At 42.6% G+C, this 20,548-nt stretch overlaps 1 protein-coding gene across 10 annotated transcripts in view; it reads left to right on the top strand.

The window, feature by feature from the left end:
• Nucleotides 1-20,548, top strand: part of GRIP1 (glutamate receptor interacting protein 1) — a 544,307-nt gene that overhangs the window by 520,417 nt on the left and 3,342 nt on the right. For 9 of the 10 annotated variants that reach the window (XM_034770827.1, XM_034770797.1, XM_034770787.1 and 6 more), the window contains 2 exons: nt 6,187-6,298; nt 8,881-9,114. In XM_034770827.1, the coding sequence (XP_034626718.1) occupies nt 6,187-6,298; nt 8,881-9,114 (346 nt within the window). Of the gene's footprint in view, nt 1-6,186; nt 6,299-6,429; nt 6,475-8,880; nt 9,115-20,548 lie in introns of all 10 variants that reach the window. The other variant, XM_034770872.1, reaches the window with a different exon arrangement.

Here is a 20,548-nt window from a genome sequence, read left to right as displayed (position 1 = left end):
GAAAGCTAGAGTCTTCTCAATTCAGGAAAAGTTTAACAAGATCCAGACACTGGTCTCTATGGTGTCACAGAACAGAGCATTATCCATCCATCTTTACCTGCAACACCTAGGTCTTCTTGTCTCATACATAGAGATTACATAGTTCACGGGGTATGAAAGTTCCAGGCACGCTGGAACCATTCCACACAGGAGATATAACAGAAGGGCAACATACTATCCAAAGAGGTTCAGTCCCTCAGTTGGAGAAGGCATGGTACTCACATAACAGTAGGATTCTCCCTTTATAATCTAGACTCCAAGTCCTGACCACAAATATCAACCCTTCAGCTTGGGTTGCACACCTGGGCAAAACAGTACACAGGAAATGTGGTCAAGGTCAGAAAGGTGACACAGCATCAACTCCCTAGAGATGAGAGCAAGAACGCTGGTTCTTTGGGACTTCCAGGATTATTTGAGGAATGAGCATGGCTTGGTTCAATACAACAAATAACACAGCAAGGACACACAAGAAGCTCAAGTCTAAACAGTAGTGCGATGCAGATTCTTTCCTGGTAGTCTCCACCAGGGAAGTCCACACTGAGCATAAAAGCAAACTAGCTAAACCATTAGATAAACCATTTTTGGAATGGTCCGTGAACCCAGTAGTAATCCAGCTAATATCCAGTGAGCTAGGCCAGCTTCAGGTGGACCTACACACATCCAGCTGAAATGTGAAGCCTTCTCTTCACAAGGAAAGAGAACCAAGAATCACTGGGAGCAGATGAATTAGCAACTCTAGGCTTTCCTCCATCTTCAGCTACTAGGAAGTGTGAATACAAAAGGAGGAAAGAACAGAAATGCTTATCACTCCAAAGGCCATAACCCTCAGTCTTAGTGGAACTGTTGCAGAGGTCTTAGCTGCTTCTACCTAGGTGACAGGATTTTCCAGAGCACACTTCTCATCCCAATGCAGACTACCTGAGCCTAACATCCTGAGTGGCAAGGCCTAAACAAGAAAGGATACTCATCCAAAGTAATAGAGATTCTCATAGCCTCATGCAGGCCTTTTACCTTCCTGGACCGAGCAAGGGTTTGGACAAACTCCTCCTGTTGGTTCAAGAGAAATAGAACAAGCCCAGGAAAACAGGCATGCCAGCTCTTCTAGATTTCTTACTGCAAGGCCTAGATTTGGGGCAAGGCCCTACAACCATCACATCTCATGACCCATCCATTCAAACTGATGGCATCTAATCCTCTCCATAAAAATCTCTGCTCTTGGAAGATATGAGCCATACTGTATCTTCCATGAGGACAAAGTAGTGCTCAATGCTCTGGAACCATTCATAACCAAGATTAATTCCTCCTTTCATAACTTTTAGGAGATCATTATTCCTTTGTTTTATCCAGCCAAAAAAAGCCAGATGTGAGGAGAGCAGTTAATCCATATCTTAAATAGAGCTGATTAACCCAATAAAACTTCATTCTTATTGATTTCCTTCCATCTCAAACACCTTATGATGAAAGTATCCAAGTCTTCCATTGGTAGGTGGATTGAGGTTGCCTCTTGATACTTAACCAGAAGGATGCAACAAGAGTACTCTAGTAGATGTGGAGATTTAGGCCCAGATCCTTGAAGATATTTAGGCATCTCACTCCTATTGATTTCCTCAGTTTCATTGACTGATTGAGAATCTGGGCCTTAATATTCTACATACCGAGACTCAAATGACTGAAGGTGTTGAATTGGTTTCTAATAGGACTTGGAATTGTTAATAGTTAGATTTCATCCATTCTAACTGAAGCTGTTCCAGACGTGAAAAATGGCATTAAACTATGGAAATACCTTTCTTCACCCTTCTACCAGCCAGGTAGTAAAACATCCAGTCCTGTTGGTGAAGGGATTTTAATTCTTCACAGACAGTTAATTCCATATTAGTGCGCTGAAAAAGTGAAAAAGCAAGACATTGACTCTACTGTGATGTGTGAGCAAACAGAAAACCAGACTTCTTGGACACTGACTACTGAGATTACAAGTGTAAAAAATTTAGTAAAGGAATCCATCCGTCCTTGCTATATGCTCCCAATTGTTTTTAAATTAATAGCTTTGTTTTACCAAAAGAAGCACATTTAGCCTCCGTTCAAACTCATCCTTTGTTTCTTGGACCAGATATAATCGTGGGTTTGATAAATTTACTGTTTGGGGACCAGTTAAATACCAGGCTAAAAAATTTCATCAGATATCAACAAGGAATCAGGGTAATAAAAAATATCATATAATTTGTTGAAAATAAACATCATATTTTCCAGCTGTCCTTTAAAAGCAAAATCAATAGAAATATACTTCATACAAAAGCTATTTCCTACTTACCAATGTGAAAATCCTCTGAGACATGCAGCACAAATAAAAATAAAGATTATCTGAAGACAGTATCTAGAAGATGGACTATACCACTACTGATGGGATTCCTAATGGAGCTCCAGATTCTTCTGAGGGACTTGCCCATCCTTCCAGCCAATCAGAAGAAAGGATAGGGCTCTAGCCCCTTTCTGCCACTGCCTCCAGCTAAGTTCTTTGTCCCTCCCCTGAGTAACACAAAAATACTTTTTTCTGCCTGCTTTGTGTTGTGTAGTGCAGCTGCAGAGAGGAGAGAGAACATGTGGCAACTGAAAGAAGTGGGAGCATTAGGGGCAAGTCAAGGAAACCATTCAGAGTAAACTACAGCGGAAAGACCAGGGAGGTAGCTAAGGGAGAATGGCAAGAGAGAGGGTAAGAACTAGAGGGAAGAGATGGTGGAAGGGGAAGGGAAAAGAGCAAACCCCAGACTGAACAATAGCGAGTGAAACCAGAAAAAAGGAGAGAAATGATTAAAATAAAAAGCAGAATAAGAGAAAGCAAAGACAAAAAGTGACAGTAGAGAGAGTAATGGGGAGAAAACAGGCAAAACACAGCAAATGCTCCAGGCAGGGAATGGCACTGAGACCCAACAGTCTCAGTTCAGACACTGATCTATGCAATGGGGACTAGGGTGACCAGATGTCCCAATTTTACAGGGACAGTCCCGATATTTGGGGTTTTTTCTTATATAGGCTCCTATTACCCCCCACCCCGTCCCGATTTTTCACAATTGCTATCTGGTCACCCTAATGGAGGCTGAAGTCAAAAAAGGTCAGGACTCACTGCACTAGTAAAATGCTGGGTTAGATATGGATTACATATATTGTATTAGTAAGATACTATATTGGATATATTTGGCTGTTTGAAATCAGTGCTGGTAATTAAACGCAAGTACTCAGAATGGTAGAAAAAGCCAATTTTTAGTAGGGTTACCATATTCAAACATTTAAAAAAGAGGACACTCCACGGGGCCCCGGTCCTGCCCCCGCCCCAACTCCGCCCCTTCCCCACCCCTGGCCCCGCCCCAACCCCACCCCTTCTCCGCCCCCATTCCAACCCCTTCCCCAAAGTCCCTGCCCCAACTCTGCCCCCTCCCCTGAGCACCCCGCATTCCGCCTCCTCCCTCCCGCTCTGATCTTGGTTGGGGGTTGCTAAGTGCTTCCCTGCTCCCCACTCGCCCCGCAGCCCCTATGCCCTTGCCTGCCCTGCTCCTCCTCACCCTGCAGCCTCTGTGCCCCCTGCTCCCCACTCGCCCTGCAGCCTCTGCACCCCCCAGCCCCTGCAGCCTCTGTGCCCCCTGCTCCCCACTTGCCCTGCAGCCTCTGCACCCCCCCGCCCCTGCAGCCTCTACACACACACACACCCCACCGCCTGCCCTGCTCCTCCCGCTCACCCGGCAGAGGGAGAAATGCAGGCTCCACGTGGAATCAAACACAGCCCCTCTGCTCTGTGGGGGAGGAGGGAGAGGGACTCTGACTGCTAGAGGCCCTAGTGGCTGCGAGCGGCTTTCAATCAGGCCAGGCGTCCAATTAGCCACGCCGCACGAGGGGAAGGGGGAAATTCCGGACATTTCTACTTGATTAGAAATCCCCCCCGGACGGCCATTTAACACTGAAAAAGCCGGACATGTCCGGGGAAACCCAGACGGATGGTAACCCTATTTTTAAGCTCAAAGACTTTTCTGAAACAGCATTTGAAAAGGCCTTTCGGTGTTACCTGGGAGTAACTGCATCTGTATTTGAGCAGATATCCTCACCAGTGCTGAACAATATCTTAGAATAGACACTGGCACTCTATGGAAAGACATTGTGAAAGGAGACACATTTGCTTGAAATGGCCAACCACAATCTGCCTACCTGATGGTGGTTGTAAGAAAGCATCCTTGAAGCAAAGATGCCACATCTGTGAAGCATTTCAAGCTATAATGTTTGTGGCATTAAACGCTATTATGTTAATGGAGTCCTAATAACACTAGTTTGGCAATATGCTATTTATCAAGGAAGCACAGAAATACCACCATAATGGTGCTTCCTGTGTGTGTGTGCACATGCACACTTCTTCCGAGCTTCTTGTCCATCCAGCCTACTGCTAGCCCTTTAAAATGCTATGCTGGTGTCACTCTGTATTTTGTTTCTGCAGTAAATTGGTTGTTTTTATCAAAACTCTCTTACTGGCCCACTCTCCTACGTGTCACTGTTAGCAAAATCTTGCAGGAGGAAGTTGGTAACAAGACTTCAGCACTTTTCTGAAACAAAGCATAAATCCTTAACAATAAGAATGGTCCTGGGAATAGACTTCATTGGGGCTTAAGCACAGGCTGAAGCACTTTGCTGGATCAAGCCCTAAGTCTGTGAAATAGCATTCAAGTCCTGAAAGAGAATCTATACCCTGCAGGCTGTGGTTTGCATACTGCAATTGCAGCAGTTGCTCTGATGGAGGCATGGCTGGGGTTAAATTGATTATGATAAATGTAGCATAGAATGAAGGAGACAGCTGAAAGTGTCAGGATTTCTTCTTGGACTAGATAAGTTTGCAAGACATTATTTGCAGACTGGAGGGCCCTCTTTGCATACCACAAGGGAAATGTGTGGGTGGAAAAGCCTAATTACAAATATTTCATTGCACTGATCAGCTATGAACTGTAATGATGCCTGGTTCACTAACTTTCATTAAGATGTCGCAATTATTACAGAAGGAAATTTACATTCGATTGTTCTTAGAATCTACTTCTCATTCCCCTTATAAAACACTGCTCAAAATCCACCTCTTCTGCAGTCAGCTGCTAGTAATTGCCCATGTATGGGAGACTGGCTATCACCTACTTTTTGTATCCTACCTACTCTCCCGTTCTTATTGTAATGCTTCCCCTTTTTAATCTAAACAGCTAGTCAGCGTTCAGCGCCCTGGGGATGTTCCAGTTGGAAGTAGAAATGGATGGAGTCTAGTATTCTTTCTGGGGCAGTCATCTTGTTTATTTTCAAGGAATGCACGAAGTCCTGTTTGTCTGAACATAGGAGGAACCAAGAATAAAAGGAGCAGTTTCTTAACTGACAGCCCCAAGCCTCTTTACCCAACACCAGACTCAAAAGTTCTCTCTAGCTTTTTCCAGGGTCACAATGTGCTGACAGGCTCCTACTTGGCTTCCTTGCTTTTTGCCTCTGCTGCTCTCTCTCTTTTGTGTGTCCCCCCTTCTCTTGTAGGGTGTGTCTACACTGCACACTAAGCCTGAGCTCTGACTTATATTTGAGCCCAAGCTCCCCTTCTGTCCACACAGAAATCAGTCTGCTCAGGTCAGCAAGCACTTAAGACCCCGGTCCTGGGACCCTGTTAAGAGGGTGGGTCAGAACCCGAGTCCCACTGTGACTCATGTCTAAGCTCTGTCATTTTGCAATGTTGACGTAGCACAAGCCACAGACCCAAGTCTGAAGGTCTGGGTAGCGCAGTAGGGATGCATTAGTACAGCTGTGAGATCTGGTTCTAGCAATTGTAAGTCCAGGTTTACAATGCAGTGTGGACGCTCAGGCGTGGGCTTGAAAACACCAAGTCTCACAGATCAGGTCCACAAAGCAGAGTAGATGTCTGTAAGGGGGTTTCTGTTTAACTTTTCCTGACAATTATGTTCATTGAAAGGTGCATTAACATCCAATCTCAGAGGTTTGTGATCCAAGCAGTCACCGGTATCTCTCAGCATAACACTGACATTCTGTTGTGTAGCTGCTGTGTGTGACAAGACACTTGTCTGACTAATGCACTGCAAAGTGAAGCCTGTGGGTTGTTTGTACATTTGACTGAACTTCTCTTTGTGAACCCAGCTTTTCAGGTGCCCACGACAACAGTGAAACTGACCAGGAGGAAAACTTCTGGTCTCAGGCACTGGAGGATTTAGAGACCTGTGGCCAGTCAGGAATTCTGAGGGAACTCGAGGTAGTGCAATCTTTCTAATAGAGATATAACATTTTTCTTTGTCTTATATTCATTTTCTGTTCTCTTCTTCTTTTTTCTTTATTTGCATTAATCACACAAATTCATTTAAAAGCTTTAACCCCTTTCCACAGGACAAGGCTGACAGGCGTCTGTATTTGAGAAACATGACTCTCTTGGTACCTACCCTTTATGTTTATATTTTTGCTTGTGCAGCTGCCTCCCCTGCCCCAAATAAAGCTATTTTCTGTTATATTATGCAGTTGAAAGTAGATAAACATGATCACCCAAAAGCTTCCTGTCTTGTAGCTTCTGCTGTGCGCTCTGCTAACACATGCAGCATTTTGTGCAGAATTTTTAAGTGGCCAGAATTTTCCAGCAGCGGTGCATCCCACTCCTTAGAGCCGCTTTCTGAAGTTTTTCTTGGCATGTTATAATTTGCCTCTGGTCTGTAACCTACTTTGATTAAGATGAACATAAAAGAAAAACATCTAAAATGTTTTTAACAGGAATCTGTCAACTTGTGAACAAAAACAGCACAAGAAATGTTCACAGTAAAGAAAAGTTGTGGTATACAGTAAATTTTCACATTGCATCCTGAAGTTATTTGCAAACCTGAACTCCATTATAACTTTGTATCAGATGATTTTGGGGGAGGTAAGAGGAAACAATAACTGTGCATTTTTAATACATTTTCTGTAAGTTCTTTAATCAGAACTATTAAAAATACTGACAGTTTTAAAACTGTCAAATGGAAAATCCTAAAAATATGTTCTTTTATGTTCTTTTCAATTTCCTGAGCTCCAAAACTGGCAAAATCTCATTTTCATTTTTATGTCATATGAAGTCTCTTAGCAACCACAAGGAATGTGAATGGCATAACTAGGTGAAACTTTTGCAGTTCTAAATGATTGTACATGCTCAGATTTATGGCTTCTGTATTGCATGTACGGTTACTTTAATGTGATTCTGAAATACTTGTAATTGCAAGACAGAGAAATTAAGAGAAAAGTTAATGTCGGTTTAGTTTAATTCTGTGGTTATCTATGGCATGGTACCACGGGGTTCTCTTGTGATTTTCATTATTCAGAGCACAGTAAAAGGGTATGGAAATAGATAACGAAAATGGATATTTCAACCAATTGACATTCTTACAGTTTTTACCATCAATTTATGGGTTTGAGTGCTTTACTGCTATCACTATATGTAATTGTATGGCCAGCACAATTCTGAACAGACATCTGTCCACATAAGATTATAGAAGTAGTATTCCCAATGGATGACAAGATGTCTTTTTGCATCAGAAGGCTAAAATGGGCTGTGTCTGTTTTTAAAGTATCATCCCTACTTCCTTCATTAGGACTCCCTTCTCATTGCTCATTTCAAGGTCTTCAGCCAAACAGCAAGGTGAAATACATTTTATCAAGTCCTCTTGCAGCTGCTGTTTCACAAGGGAGCATCATAAGTCACACTTAACGTGTTGGGAAGCTGTTACAACCATAGTACTGTCACATAATTAAGGCAGTGCTGGTGCTGACGGGAACATGGGCAGTACCGAATCCATCACCAGAACCAGTTGTTCTAATCAAAAATGTATCTGATTTTCTTCTCCATTCCCATATTTGGGAAGGGCTGTCTGCATCCTCTGTCCCCTTGAGTTGTGACCTTTCTGCTGCTTCTTCCCTAATCTAAGAGGAGACTCCCTTCCTCATCAAAATCCCTGCCCTGGCAGTGGTTACAACCTTTACCCCCAGTGCTTGCAGAAAGTAAAACTGAATGTTTAAGGGCATCTGATTAGATTTTTACATTCCACAAAACAGAGGAAACAATTCCTCCTCTATATTGATATTTGTCGGCATTAAGCTATTCTACCCTGGGGATGAAGTGGGAGTTTTGCCTTTGACTTCAGTGGATCCAGGTTTTCACCCTTTGCATCCACAGCAATATTACCAATGAGAAGGGTCCTGTTCCTGGGAGAATGAAATTGATGCAAGAGACAGAGCTTTGTATCTCTTCACATGCCGGTGGTACTTCAGAAAGTTACTGCTACAGCATCATTATTATATTTGGGTTCTTCTCAAGCAGCTACTCTAAATGATCTGCTGTTCTGTGGCAGTGTCTAGTCACCATCAAAGGCAGTGCTGGTTCTAGGGTTGCCTTCACATTTCGCTGGTTCAAGTATTTTTCCTTGAAATCGGCATATGCCACTATAATAAATGCCTTCTTTTGTTCAAGTTCTAGGGAAAGCTAATGTTCCAGAATTTGGCTGTCATTTCATTTAAAAATATCCTAAGTGTAAGTAAACAGTTGTACTGTTCAGGGCGTTTGGCTTCATAAAAATAGCAGTTTTAATGCTTTCTTTGGCATTTTGGTTTAAAATGTCATCTGAAAACCTTTTGCTCACGGTTGGGCTTTTTTTAGTGATTTACAACCAGTTTGTATGTCTATCCTCCTGCCTTTTACTGTGCCCTGAAGTGGTTTTGTTTTGACAAGAGATTAGAGAATTGTGCCTAGTGTTATGAAGTAACCCTTTCTTTAATCCAACTTATAATTTAAAAAAAAAAAACTGTTTGTTAATGCTGTAGGCAACAATTATGTCAGGAAGTACAATGAGCTTGAATCATGAAAATCCACAGCCTCGCAGCCAACTGGGAAGACAAGCCAGTTTCCAGGAAAGAAGCAATGTGAGGCCACATTACAGCCAGGCTGCCCGGAGTAACACGCTGCCATCAGACGTGGGGAGAAAGTCTGTGGTTTTGAGAAAAATTAAACAAGAAATGAAAGAAATCATGTCACCAACGCCCGTTGAGTTACACAAGGTCTGTAATTTTTATTTTAGCAGTAATCCTTGCTTTGGATTAATGCATGCAGCATAGGGAATCTAATTATGTGTGATATATTAAGTACTTTTCATAATAGTCCCAAAGACAGGCTTTTGGGGCTGTGTATATTATTTCTTGCAAACACACTAATGATATATTCTTATGGGGGAACAAATAGAGTAAGATGCATTGTCATTTGCTGTTTGCTTTTAAAGCATATCCTCAGTGGATACTGCTCTTTTCCAAGGAGAATCTGCTAACAATTTGATTTGACAGCAGTGATCATTCATCTCTGCATCATGTATTTATTAAGACAACAAAGTTTAATTTGCAGAAAAGATATTTCTTTAGAAAACTATGCACAATGGCTTGTGGCTCACATAGTTGCTTTACAACATATTACATTACTTTAGTTGTTTCCTTCTTCAAATTAACATAGGCTACCATGTACTTGCTAGACCAACTTGAAAACTATAGGACAGAGATTAAACATTCACAGTTGCCACTCAACAACTGGGATCCCTTTTCTGTGAGAGGGATAAAATAATCGTCAGTCTAGGAAATAGTGTCAGAGGCGTTAGTCTATACAGGTCTGTCGCATCTTCCGCTGGGGTTACGTTCCGCAGTCAGCATGTAAAGCGAAAATCACGTATAGTCAAAATTACATTGAGTGTAACAGTGGGCGGAATCGCCCGCACTACAGGTACAGTATTAAAATTATTTTTCTCTTTTTTTTTTTTGTTTTTTGTTTTGGTTTTGCCGAGCGCGTAAAGCTGAAATCGCGCATGTTAAATGCGCGTAAGATGCGACAGACCTGTATCCACAAAAACAACAAGGAGTCCAGTGGCACCTTAAAGACTAACAGATTTATTTGGGCATAAGCTTTTGTGGGTAAAAAACCCACTTCTTCAGATGCATGGCGTGAAAATTACAGATACAGGCCTAAATATACTGGCACCTGAAGAGAAAGGAGTTACCTTACAAGTGGAGAACCAATGTTGACAAGGCCAATTCAGTCAAGGTGGATGTGGTCTACTCCCAGTAATTGATGAGGAGATGTCAATACCAAGAGAGGGAAGGTTGCTTTTGTAGTGAGCCAGCCACTCCTAGTCCCCATTCAAGCCCAAATTAATGGTGTTAAGTTTGCAAAAGTCTAGGAAATGTGGTTTATATAAAACAGGTTAGCTTTTCATTTCCTGGGGAAAGGCATTCATAGACATACTCTGTGGCAGAAAGGTGACTGTGCAGCTGAAGGCAGTCTTCGGTAAAGCTGTGCAAAATATTCATAATGAACTTCAAGTCTGCTCTGTTGAACCTTAAGTATGATGCGTCTATGAACTGCAACCAGTGTTTCCAGAAGTTTGTGAAACTTTGGTGGGAATCCAGTGACTCTCCTGCATTCCCCCTTCCCCATCAAGCTTTGGGATAATTCCTTCCCTCAGGAGACATCTAAGGTAAGGAGGGAGGGGTCTCCCTTGAAGGAAGGAGCCAGTTTATGGAGGAATTCCTCATGAGAGGTTAAAAGCCATCAGCCTCAAACCTCAGAGAGAATTTGCACATCTTGATTTGTGTCTAATCTCTGCACACAGTCCTGCAGGTTTCTATTCCTGTAATGAACCTTCATGTCTCTCACAGCCCTACCATGTACAAAATTAAATGTTCCCAGATAGCAGCTGCAAGTGGATCTGTTATTTGGAAGAGGAGTTAATTGCCACTGTAATCAATCAGAGGATCAGTTAGCTTAATACATGCTCATTCCAGAAATCATTTGATTCTCAGTTTGATGTGAAATGATTGGTGGACTTGTAAAAAGCACAGTCTTCAAGAATTTTCATCTGTCCAGTTAATGTGAGACAGAGAATAAAGGTACATTGGAGGGGTCCTTAAAGTCTTTTCCCATCAAGCAAAAAGGCTGTTTTCTTCTGTAGGGAATAAAAACCTGCTTTTCCTCCTTTTCAACGATGAATTTGTTTCATCATGCTGCTGAGTCAGACTTCTGCTATTGGGTGTTTAATTCCATTTGCTACCCCTAAGTCCCTGTCCTTCATCCTTCTCTCCCCTCAGCTGCTATTTTTTCTATTATTTTTTTTATTGCTATAACTGTTACATTTTCTGAATAGAGATAGAATAACTGAATGTTTTTCCACTCGGCACAGAAATAAAGTTGTTGAGTTTCCTAGTACTATCTACCTCTTCTGTCAAGATTTCCTCACCCCACCCCCTCTCAAAATTTACAAGTCAATCCCCCTCCTAAAATGTTTATCTTGTTTTTTTGTAAAAACTTCCAAGGACCGAATCCTGCAATCTAGTCCACCCAAGTCAATGGGGCCCACTGAAAGCCTTCTTCTTCACATCATGTGCTATCCTTTTTTAATTTTGTCACACTTGTCTTTGTAAATCATTTTCTCAACTCTTAATCTGGTTCCATGTGTTTCATCTGACGTAGCAATGAACCTGCTGTTTTCTCTTTCTGCCGTGATTGTACCCATTAGTTCAGTGATCCTAGGTACTGATCACTTTTTATTTATACTATTGAGAGAAAAATATACTAGAAACATTCTCAGCTTCTAAAGGGGGGGTGGGGCGGGGCGGAAGGAACACCAAATGGTTGGAAGGTAGCACAATAGCCAAAAGTGTTGGATTCCAGCACAAAATAGCATCTGGCATAAAAATGTCTGACATGAATACTCTGTAGCAACAGGTGTTTTTGTAGGCAATACTTGCTGTGTGTCAGAAGTTTGTGGCATTACTAGCCAGTTTAAAAAAGGGAGGAGGCCATTTATATTTTTAATGGTAAAGTCCTTTGGCCCAAGAACCTAATGTAAAGTGCCATGAGGTAACAAAAGGAAAAAGGCAGTCAAGTGGTTATTTTAAAATTTGAGATATATTATCTCAAAGTTCTGGATTGCAACAGAAGATGCAAATTCCCCAGGGAGAGTTTTTCTCTCTGGGGCTTGAAAAATGCGGTCGTGAGACACATACAGAATATTGTGTGCCAGGTAGCAAAATTAAATTCACTATTCCTGCCCATATCTATTAATCAAACCATGATGAGGGTAAATAGAAGAATTATAGGAATGATTCTCCACACAGAACCAGTGGCTTTCACTGTTGATATTTATTGGCTTTGCTATGCAGCAGTGCAATAAAACAAAACATTACTAGAACAAAACCTTTGTTAAGGTCACAACAGTGTTGCTTTTGTTTTGATGGGAGTTTAAGTATTGCTCTACTTTTTTTCTCCCACTGTCACTTACGAATAAAGAGGAGAGAGGGAGAGTACAAGTCAGTCCTGAACTAAGCTGTACTTATTAAGTGTTCAATGGAAGAATGTTGAAAGAGAAAATAGAACAACAATCTTTGCCTTATGTAAATACACAAGGCTGTAGTTGAAGTTTTTCAAGTCAAAGTAAATAAGGTTCATAGTCTCCCTGATGGTTCATTTCCTTCAACAAAAAGGAACTGAAGCTGATCCAGGAGTTAGCATGCCAAGTAAGCTAGGAACAGAGCAGGAGATCTATGAATGGAGAAATGCCTACAATTAGATTGAAGACATAAGGATCTGGAGGAATGAGCCATATTGAGCTTTTCCACCCCGATGCTACCTAGGCAATAATTAAAGTTGGCAGGGTGAGTGTTCCCTAACTGGCAATATTTTCATACCCCCCGCCCCTAATATGTACATGTGTTTGTTTTCTCTTTATCTTTCACCAACTCTAGTTGTGGGTTGATGTAAAAAGGTGGTTCTTGGATTTGGATCTGAACAAGCTGTGGCAGAGAAAAGCCTTCTAAGTAAGAAGCTTACCACTGAAAATGCTCTACCCACTGCAGGCAAGAGTCTGAGTCTGGGCCAGCTGCATACACTTGGGGAACCATATCTGTTTTGGAAAATTGTGATTGGATAGGCAGTCTTTGAGGGAGCTTAGACACAGCCCATTAAGTCTGTGATCCATCAAGGTGCCTAGCACGTGCTTAACTTAAGCACAAGAATATTTGCATTGAGTTTAATGGGACTACTCACATTCTAAGTACCTTGCTGAATCAGAGCCATAAAGGGCCATGTCCATCTACCTTGTTGAATCAGGGCATTTATGACTTGTAGATCAGGGCATTTATGACTTGTAGATCAGGGCTCACATCTTAACTTCAATCCAAAACAGGATTAGCAGACAGAGGTCTCATGTATTGGATTTGCCATTGTGTGATGGTAATGATGCTAACAGAACTGGACTCTTAGGGTATGTCTACACTACCCGCCGGACCGGCAGGCAGCGATCGATTTATCGCGTCTAGTCTCGATGCAATAAATCGACCCCCGAGCCCTCTCCCGTCGACTCCTGTACTCCAGCGCTGCGAGAGGCGCAGGCAGAGTCGACGGCAGCAGTCGACTCACCGCAGTGAAGACCCCACAGTAAGTCGATCTAAGTACGTCGACTTCAGCTACATTGTTGACGTAGCTGAAGTTGCGTAACTTAGATCGATCCCCCCACCCCCACCCCAGTGTAGACCAGGGCTTAGTCAATCCACTTTCACTTGTAAAATAATAACGTAGTACTGTACTGATGAAAAAGCCCACTGCTATAGCACACTTGCAAAAAAACCCTAATCCAGTTATGATGCAGATGGAGAAGGACCATGAAGTGGAGTGGCTAAAACTATTTAGAGTGGAAGCCCGAATGGGTATGACAGGCATTTGTTTTAATTATACTGCTTAGCCATGCATATGTGGCCTTGTCACTGTTAAGTCAGGAAAAAGAAAACACCAGGTTAAGAAGAATTATTATTTAACATATATATTGCGATAGTTCCTACGGACCAGCCGAGTCAGGGCCTCACCCTGCAAGGTTCTGAATAAGGTCACAAGAACAACCTCTGTCCTCAGCTTGTGAATGTGTAAAAAAGATCAAGGTCGTAAAATAAATCTTAATGTAAACCTCATTATCAATTATACACAACTACATTGTATTATTGTTCTCATGCAATGAGGTTCTCTTAAGCAATTGATTAAAATTAAATGAGAAAAGCACATCAGAATCTAAACACTATCATTCCAGCTCTTTTAAAAAAAAATTTAGATAGTAATAAACAACTCTTAATTAAGCTGGATAATGTATTGCTACATCAGCACCCAAGTATAATTAATCCCTTGATTGACTAGATAAGTATGTGGATTCATTTTTCTATAAACCGCAGGGGACTCTCTTAAAAAAAGTTTCACACAACTCTATTCTAGTCCCTTTGACAGCAAAAGAATTTAACAATCATCAGGTAATTTTTCAACTTTCTCATTTTCAATAGTCGTCTGCCTAAAATTACAAGCAAATTGAGAAATTTGAATGGCTGATTCAATCTGCTCTAGATGTAAAAAATTAAAATCCAGACGTTTTCCCAGAACTCAGGGTGAAAAAATAGAAACAGATGCTTCTTTAAGGACTCATGACTTCATACGTTTCTACTTAAAATTTGTGAATATTTAATTTCCTATATAATATTTCCTAAGTTTCCATCTCAGATTTTGTGTTTTCTTGATCTACTGATGCAATTTTAAAAGTCTAATGAATCTTCTACCGAGGCCAAAACTTCCGAACAGTTATGATCAAAATTACTCCCTAAAACAATACAAAATAGCTTAGGTGATATATTCATTATCAACAATAGCGCACCTTTCAGATAAGCCAGTTTAGTGACAAGTAAGCAAGCTGCAACTGAGCTACCTGAGTGAAAAAGGTTTTGCTCATAATGAATCTTAAATACAAAGCAAAAGATTTCAGACAGCAGATCTTTTCTGGGAATTTTTCAGATATTCCCAATTCCCAATATCTCAGGACAAAAAATCCTATAACCCAAATAACAAAAGAAAGCTACCTGCAGAATATTGCCTTTCAACAGCTTAATGACCACCAAGTCAATAGTAGTAATTTTGCCACTTTGTTTTTTAGAGAAACTCATTCTCTTTCCTCTATTTTTTAAACTTCTATTAAAATAAGAGTTAAGAATATAAAGGTATTGACACAACAAGAAACAGCCTTCGGTGCAAAAAAGCAAATCCCTTATGTTCTGTAGATCCTGAGGTCACTAGAGAAGTTAGATGGAGTCAGCAAGAGCCTGCAGTATGAAAGAATACGTCTCATAGCAGCAGAATCCCTTCCAAAGTCTCAAAGCAACTTGTAGTACATGAAAATGAATCCTTATAGCCAGCTAAAGTTTGATCGTGGTGTAGAAGAACCTGCATAGAAAGAAAATGTCACGTACTAAAGGGCTCTTTAACCCTGTGGAAAATGAGGAATTTCTTACCCGATAATTTTCTTTCTGCAGCCCAGCATCTCCAACAATACTGTTGGGCTACTCAGCGGCAGTGCAGCATTGCACCACAGCCCATGCAGGCTATGCCCCCTTCTCCGGCTTCCCTCCAGAAGAGCCATTCCAAAAGCAATGTACAAAGTCTTTGAATATGATTAGTCACAATAATCTTAATAACAAATTGTAAGTTATGTGTGATAGACTAACTGGCCTGCGAACTGCATAGCTGAGGGGGCCCAAGCTAACTAGGTGCAAACGAGGCTGTTGTCTTGGCCTGATGGAGCAGAGACCCCCAGGCAGGACTGCAAGGAGGCGGATGATCCCCCTGCCATGGGGAAGGCCACCCCGCTGCTAAACAGTTCCTGCCTGGGGATGGCCCCTCACTCTTGGCTGGTGAACAAACAAGTGGGGCTGCAGAAGGCTCTCTGCAGGGCCAGTGACACCTCATCCCAGCAGGTGCAAGTTGTGGGGAAGGGTGCAGGCCTGGCAAGGCAGAGCAGAGAACTGGCACTCTCAGGTGGTGAATGAGTGGGGCTGTGACAGCAGGACTGCAGAGGGCTTCCTGTGCTGCTGTAGGATCAGTGACACCTGATGTCTACAAGTGCATGGGGTGGGAGTGGGAGGTTGCTCTTGTTCAGACTTATCGATGGATTCCCCCCCCCCCCATCATTTTCAGTGTCAGCTGAAATTGACATTTACCAACATCTATTGATTTAAATTGAATCCTGCCAAACCTCTGCATACCCCAGACCCATAGAACTTCCCAGGATTAATGCCTGCTTCAAGTCCAAGACCTGTGTTTGAACTGAAGCATCCCTTCTTAAAAAAATCCAATCTAGATTTAAAAGTGTCCAGGGATGGAGAATTCACCACAACCCTTGGTAAATTGCTCCAATGATTAATCACCCTCATTGTTAAAAACGTGCACCTTATTTCTAGTCTGAGTTTGTCTAGCTTCACCTTCTAGTCATTGGTTCGTGTTATACCTCTGTTGGCGAGATTGAAGAGCCTTCTATTAAATTTCTGTTGCCAATGTACGTACTTACAGATTGGGATCAAGTCACCCCTTAACCTTCTCTTTGATAAAATATACAGATTAAGCTTCAGTTTAAGCAGTGACTTCTATCTCTAAAAGGCATATTTTCCAATCCTTTAATCCTTCATAGGGGAAGCTGCAAGCAGTAAACATTAAATAGGGACAGATAAAGAAACAGACTGAAATAGAGAAATCTTGCCTCCTAAGTAAATTCATGAATGGCACAAGTTTGGTTTTTGTTGTTGTTTTTGTGTTTTCTTTGATCACCACATGCACTACTTTCCTTTCAAAGAAGGCCTCTGCAGAGGACAGAAAGTCCACCTTATAATATTTAATAAATGTGTTGATGGACAACCATATTGCTGCCCTACCGACTTCCTCAGTCAAAGTACAAGATTTTTCTGCACATGATTTTCCCAGGGATCTTGTAGAGTGTGCTTTGCTTTCTTCAGGTTCGCCTGATGCCTCCAGAAAGCATAATTTAATCTATCTGCCAGGGATAGTGTGGGTACCTGAAGACCTTGGCACTTTGAGTCAAAGAACACAAATAAAATGATGGATCAATTCGGTGTGCTTGAGGTATATCTTTAGTGCTCTGCCTACGTCCAGATTATCTCACAGCTTTTCAGTAGGGTGTTGTGGATTTGGACAGAATGATGAAAGCACTGCTCTCTAGGAAGCATGGAATGATAAATTCACCTTTGGTAAGAGATCCTAGCACCCTTAGAACCATCTTGTCATTGAAAAACACCGTGGTTCCTGGATAGATAGAATGGCTAACTCCAAGACTCAGCTAGTAGACATGAGAATGACCAAAAAGCAGGTTTTAATGGATGGGTAGAATGGTGTGAGTGTTGTCACTGAAGCAAAGGGTGGGCAGTTCGGGCTTTTAGCACAAGTGGCAGGCCCCACTTAGGAAAGGTTGGTCTGACTGCAAATCTAGCTGCTCTGAGAAATCTTCAAACTTGAGGACTGTCATCTAACAAGACCAAGGACCCTGGGTGCAAAACAGTGCTTATGGTTGACACCTGATGGGCTATATAGTGCTGGGCTGAAGTCCCTTTTCCATACTGTCCTGCATAGCTGTGATACCAGTGTCCTTCGGGTTTCTGTTTTCTTGATATGAACTGTACTGTTCCCAGATGGAAGAATAGGCCTTTAGCATTAAAGTTCTTCTGGAGGTCAGCAGAATCCAAGGGCAATTAGCACTTCCCTCTCAACAGCCAAGCTGCCAGCTAGATACTGCCAGGGTCTGAATGGAGGATGGGACGTTGGTGAAGGATGTCCTTTCTCACTGGAAGATGCAGTGGAGGTTCCAATACCAGATCCAAAAAAATAGTCTCCTGATTCATCAGGCCAGAGCACAGCCTGTTGTCATAGTGAGCTCTTAAGAGATGGTGCTGCCATCTCTGTTTTTGCAGTCTGATCCAGTTCTCTGAAGTCAGGATAGTTCTTGTCTAGGGCTGTTAGGTCATCCAGCCAGGTCACTGTGGCTCTTGCAAAGCAGGTCACTGGTGGGGATGCCCGGAGAGTAGCCAAGGAAGCTTCAAAATTCCTTCTGTTGGATGTATCCTTGGGAAAGAAAATCCATTCCAATGGTATTAGTGTATCTTTTGCTAATGTTGCCACTGCCGTCTTGACCTTGGTATTTTTTGGCTCTTGCTTCATACTATCACAGAATTGTGGGAGTCGCTGAACTACAGAAAGGCATACTAAGAACCAATGGCTGGAAATTAAAGCCAGAAAAAATTCAAATTGGAAAAAAGGAACAATTTTTTAACCAGGAGGATGATTAATCATTGGAACAAAACTACCAAAGGAAGTGGTGGAGTCTCCATCTCTTGAAGCCTTCAAATCAAGACTAGATGCCTTTCACGAAGAGGTGCTTTAGTCAAACAAGTTATTGGGCTCAATACAGGGTAGTTGCATGGAATTCTATGGCCCACGTTATACCGATCAGACTAGAAGATCTAATAGTCCCTCTTCTGGCCTTAAAATCTATGAAATTCAAAATTATGGAACCAGTGGGTTTGGAATTCAAGAACAAGCTGACTGCAAGACTGTGTGGCTGAAATTGGCATAGTCTCTGGCCTGCTATGTGATGGCATAGTGCATCGAGAATCTCTGCTCCAAAGACCAGGTTACTGCCCTGTAGATGTACTGAATAGGGACTTGAGTTAGGAAGGTGGCCAAGGAGGCCTGCAATCTTGTGGAATAAGCGGTCAGGTTAGCTGGAGGTGGAACGCCGGCCAGCTCGTAACACGCATGAATGCATGATGTAATCCAGGATGAAATCCTCTTGGTGGAGATGGGAAGGAGCTGGGTTGATCTGCAAAACAGTTTGGTTCTCTGTATGTCGAATGCCAGGGCACATCTAACATCCACAGAGTGTAGGCACTGTTCCTCTCTGTTCGCATGCAGCTGGCAGAAAGACTGCTTGACTGCACTGTATCCTCAAAGAAGATCATATATGGGGGTTCCGATGTGAGGGCACAGATCTCCAAAACCCTTCTGGCTGAGGTGATGGCTACTGAGGCGTCCGCTTTCCAAGAGAGGTGCACTAATGAGCACATTACCAGCGGCTCCAACAGGGGACCGGTAAGCTTTGACAATATGAGATTTAGGTCCCAGAGTGGAATCGACTCTCTTACCTGGTGGTATAATCTCTCCAGCATTTAAGAAAACAGTTAACCATGTTGTGCAAAAAGACAGACCGGTTGTCGACCTGGGGATGAAATGCTGAAATGGCTGCTTGAAGACACAACCAAACCCTATTATTTCAGAAGCAAAAGATACTCCAATATGAATTGCAATGAGGATTGCCTGGGCAGTATTAGGAGGACCAGATGGAGAATCGTTTCCATTTTGCAATGTAAGTGGTCCTGGTAGAGGTTTTCTAATGCCTAGCAGGACTCTACAGACTTGCTCCAAGCGTGCTTGCTCCTCAAGATCCATCTATGGAGCTTACAGGCTGTCTAATGAAGAGAGCTGAGATCCGGGTGTAATACCAATCATGATCACAGGAGATCAGGTCCGAGTGTTCCGGCAGCAGGAGAGGGCTCTCTACCGAGAGGCCTAAGAGGATGGACTGCCCTGAGCTCTCTGACATTGATATGAAGAGAGAGCTCCTCTGGGGACCATAGGCCTTGAATCCTGAAGGACCCTAAGTGGGCTCTCCAGCTCAGTGCTGACACATCAGAGACATCGATGGTTGGGGGCTGTGAACAGGGCATTCTCGCACAGACCACGCGGTGGTTCAGCCACTAAGTCAGTGAACTGAGGACTTGAGCAGGGATGGTGAACACCAATCCAGATGATGCCGCAAAGGTGAATGTACTGTGTCCAGCCAGATTTGGAGAGGTCTGAGACGCAGTCTGTGTAAGTGCATGATGCCATGTGACTCAGAAGACGCAGACATTTTCAAGCTGTTGTGATTGGATGAGTCTGGAGGGATTTTATCAAGACTGTGAATTGCCCAAAACCGGTCTTCCGGAAGCCTGGATGGAGTCCAAATCCGCACTGATGAACTCTGTCCTCTGCACTGAGATAAGTGTGGGTTTCTGTGTGTTTATCAGTAGGGCTAGGGCCAAGGTCAAGTGTATGAGATGGCTGTTGGATTACGCCTAAGCTCTGGACTGGCCTTTGATTAGCCAGTCATTGAGGTGCAACTTTAAGTTCTTGAGATAGCAGTTGAGACCACATAGGTCTAGAATAGATCTGAGAGCATCCTTGGGTTTTGGAATTAGGAAGTAATGGGAATAGTGACGCGGAATCTCTTCTATGGCTCCCACCTGAAGGAGGGATTGGACCTCTTGTTCCAATAGTTGCTTGTGAAAAGGGAGGGAGGGAGTAAGGCAGGGTAGACAAAAACTGGAGGGTATATCCCACTTCTATTGAGCTAAGTACCCAACAGTCCGAAGTAATGTGGATGCAGGCATTGAAGAAGTGGGTCAGGTGGTTTGAAAAAAGAGGAGTAACTGGATTTGATATTGTGAGGATTGAGATGTCAACCTCGAGCATCTCATCAAAACAAGTGTTTCAAGCTCCCCGGGAGTCTGGAGGCGATCTGCATCAGCCCTCCTGAGGCCGGCGAAA

Source organism: Trachemys scripta, chromosome 1 (genome assembly GCF_013100865.1).
Source record: "Trachemys scripta elegans isolate TJP31775 chromosome 1, CAS_Tse_1.0, whole genome shotgun sequence".
Lineage (NCBI taxonomy): Eukaryota > Metazoa > Chordata > Testudines > Emydidae > Trachemys > Trachemys scripta.
This window is presented reverse-complemented; position numbering and strand designations above follow the sequence as displayed.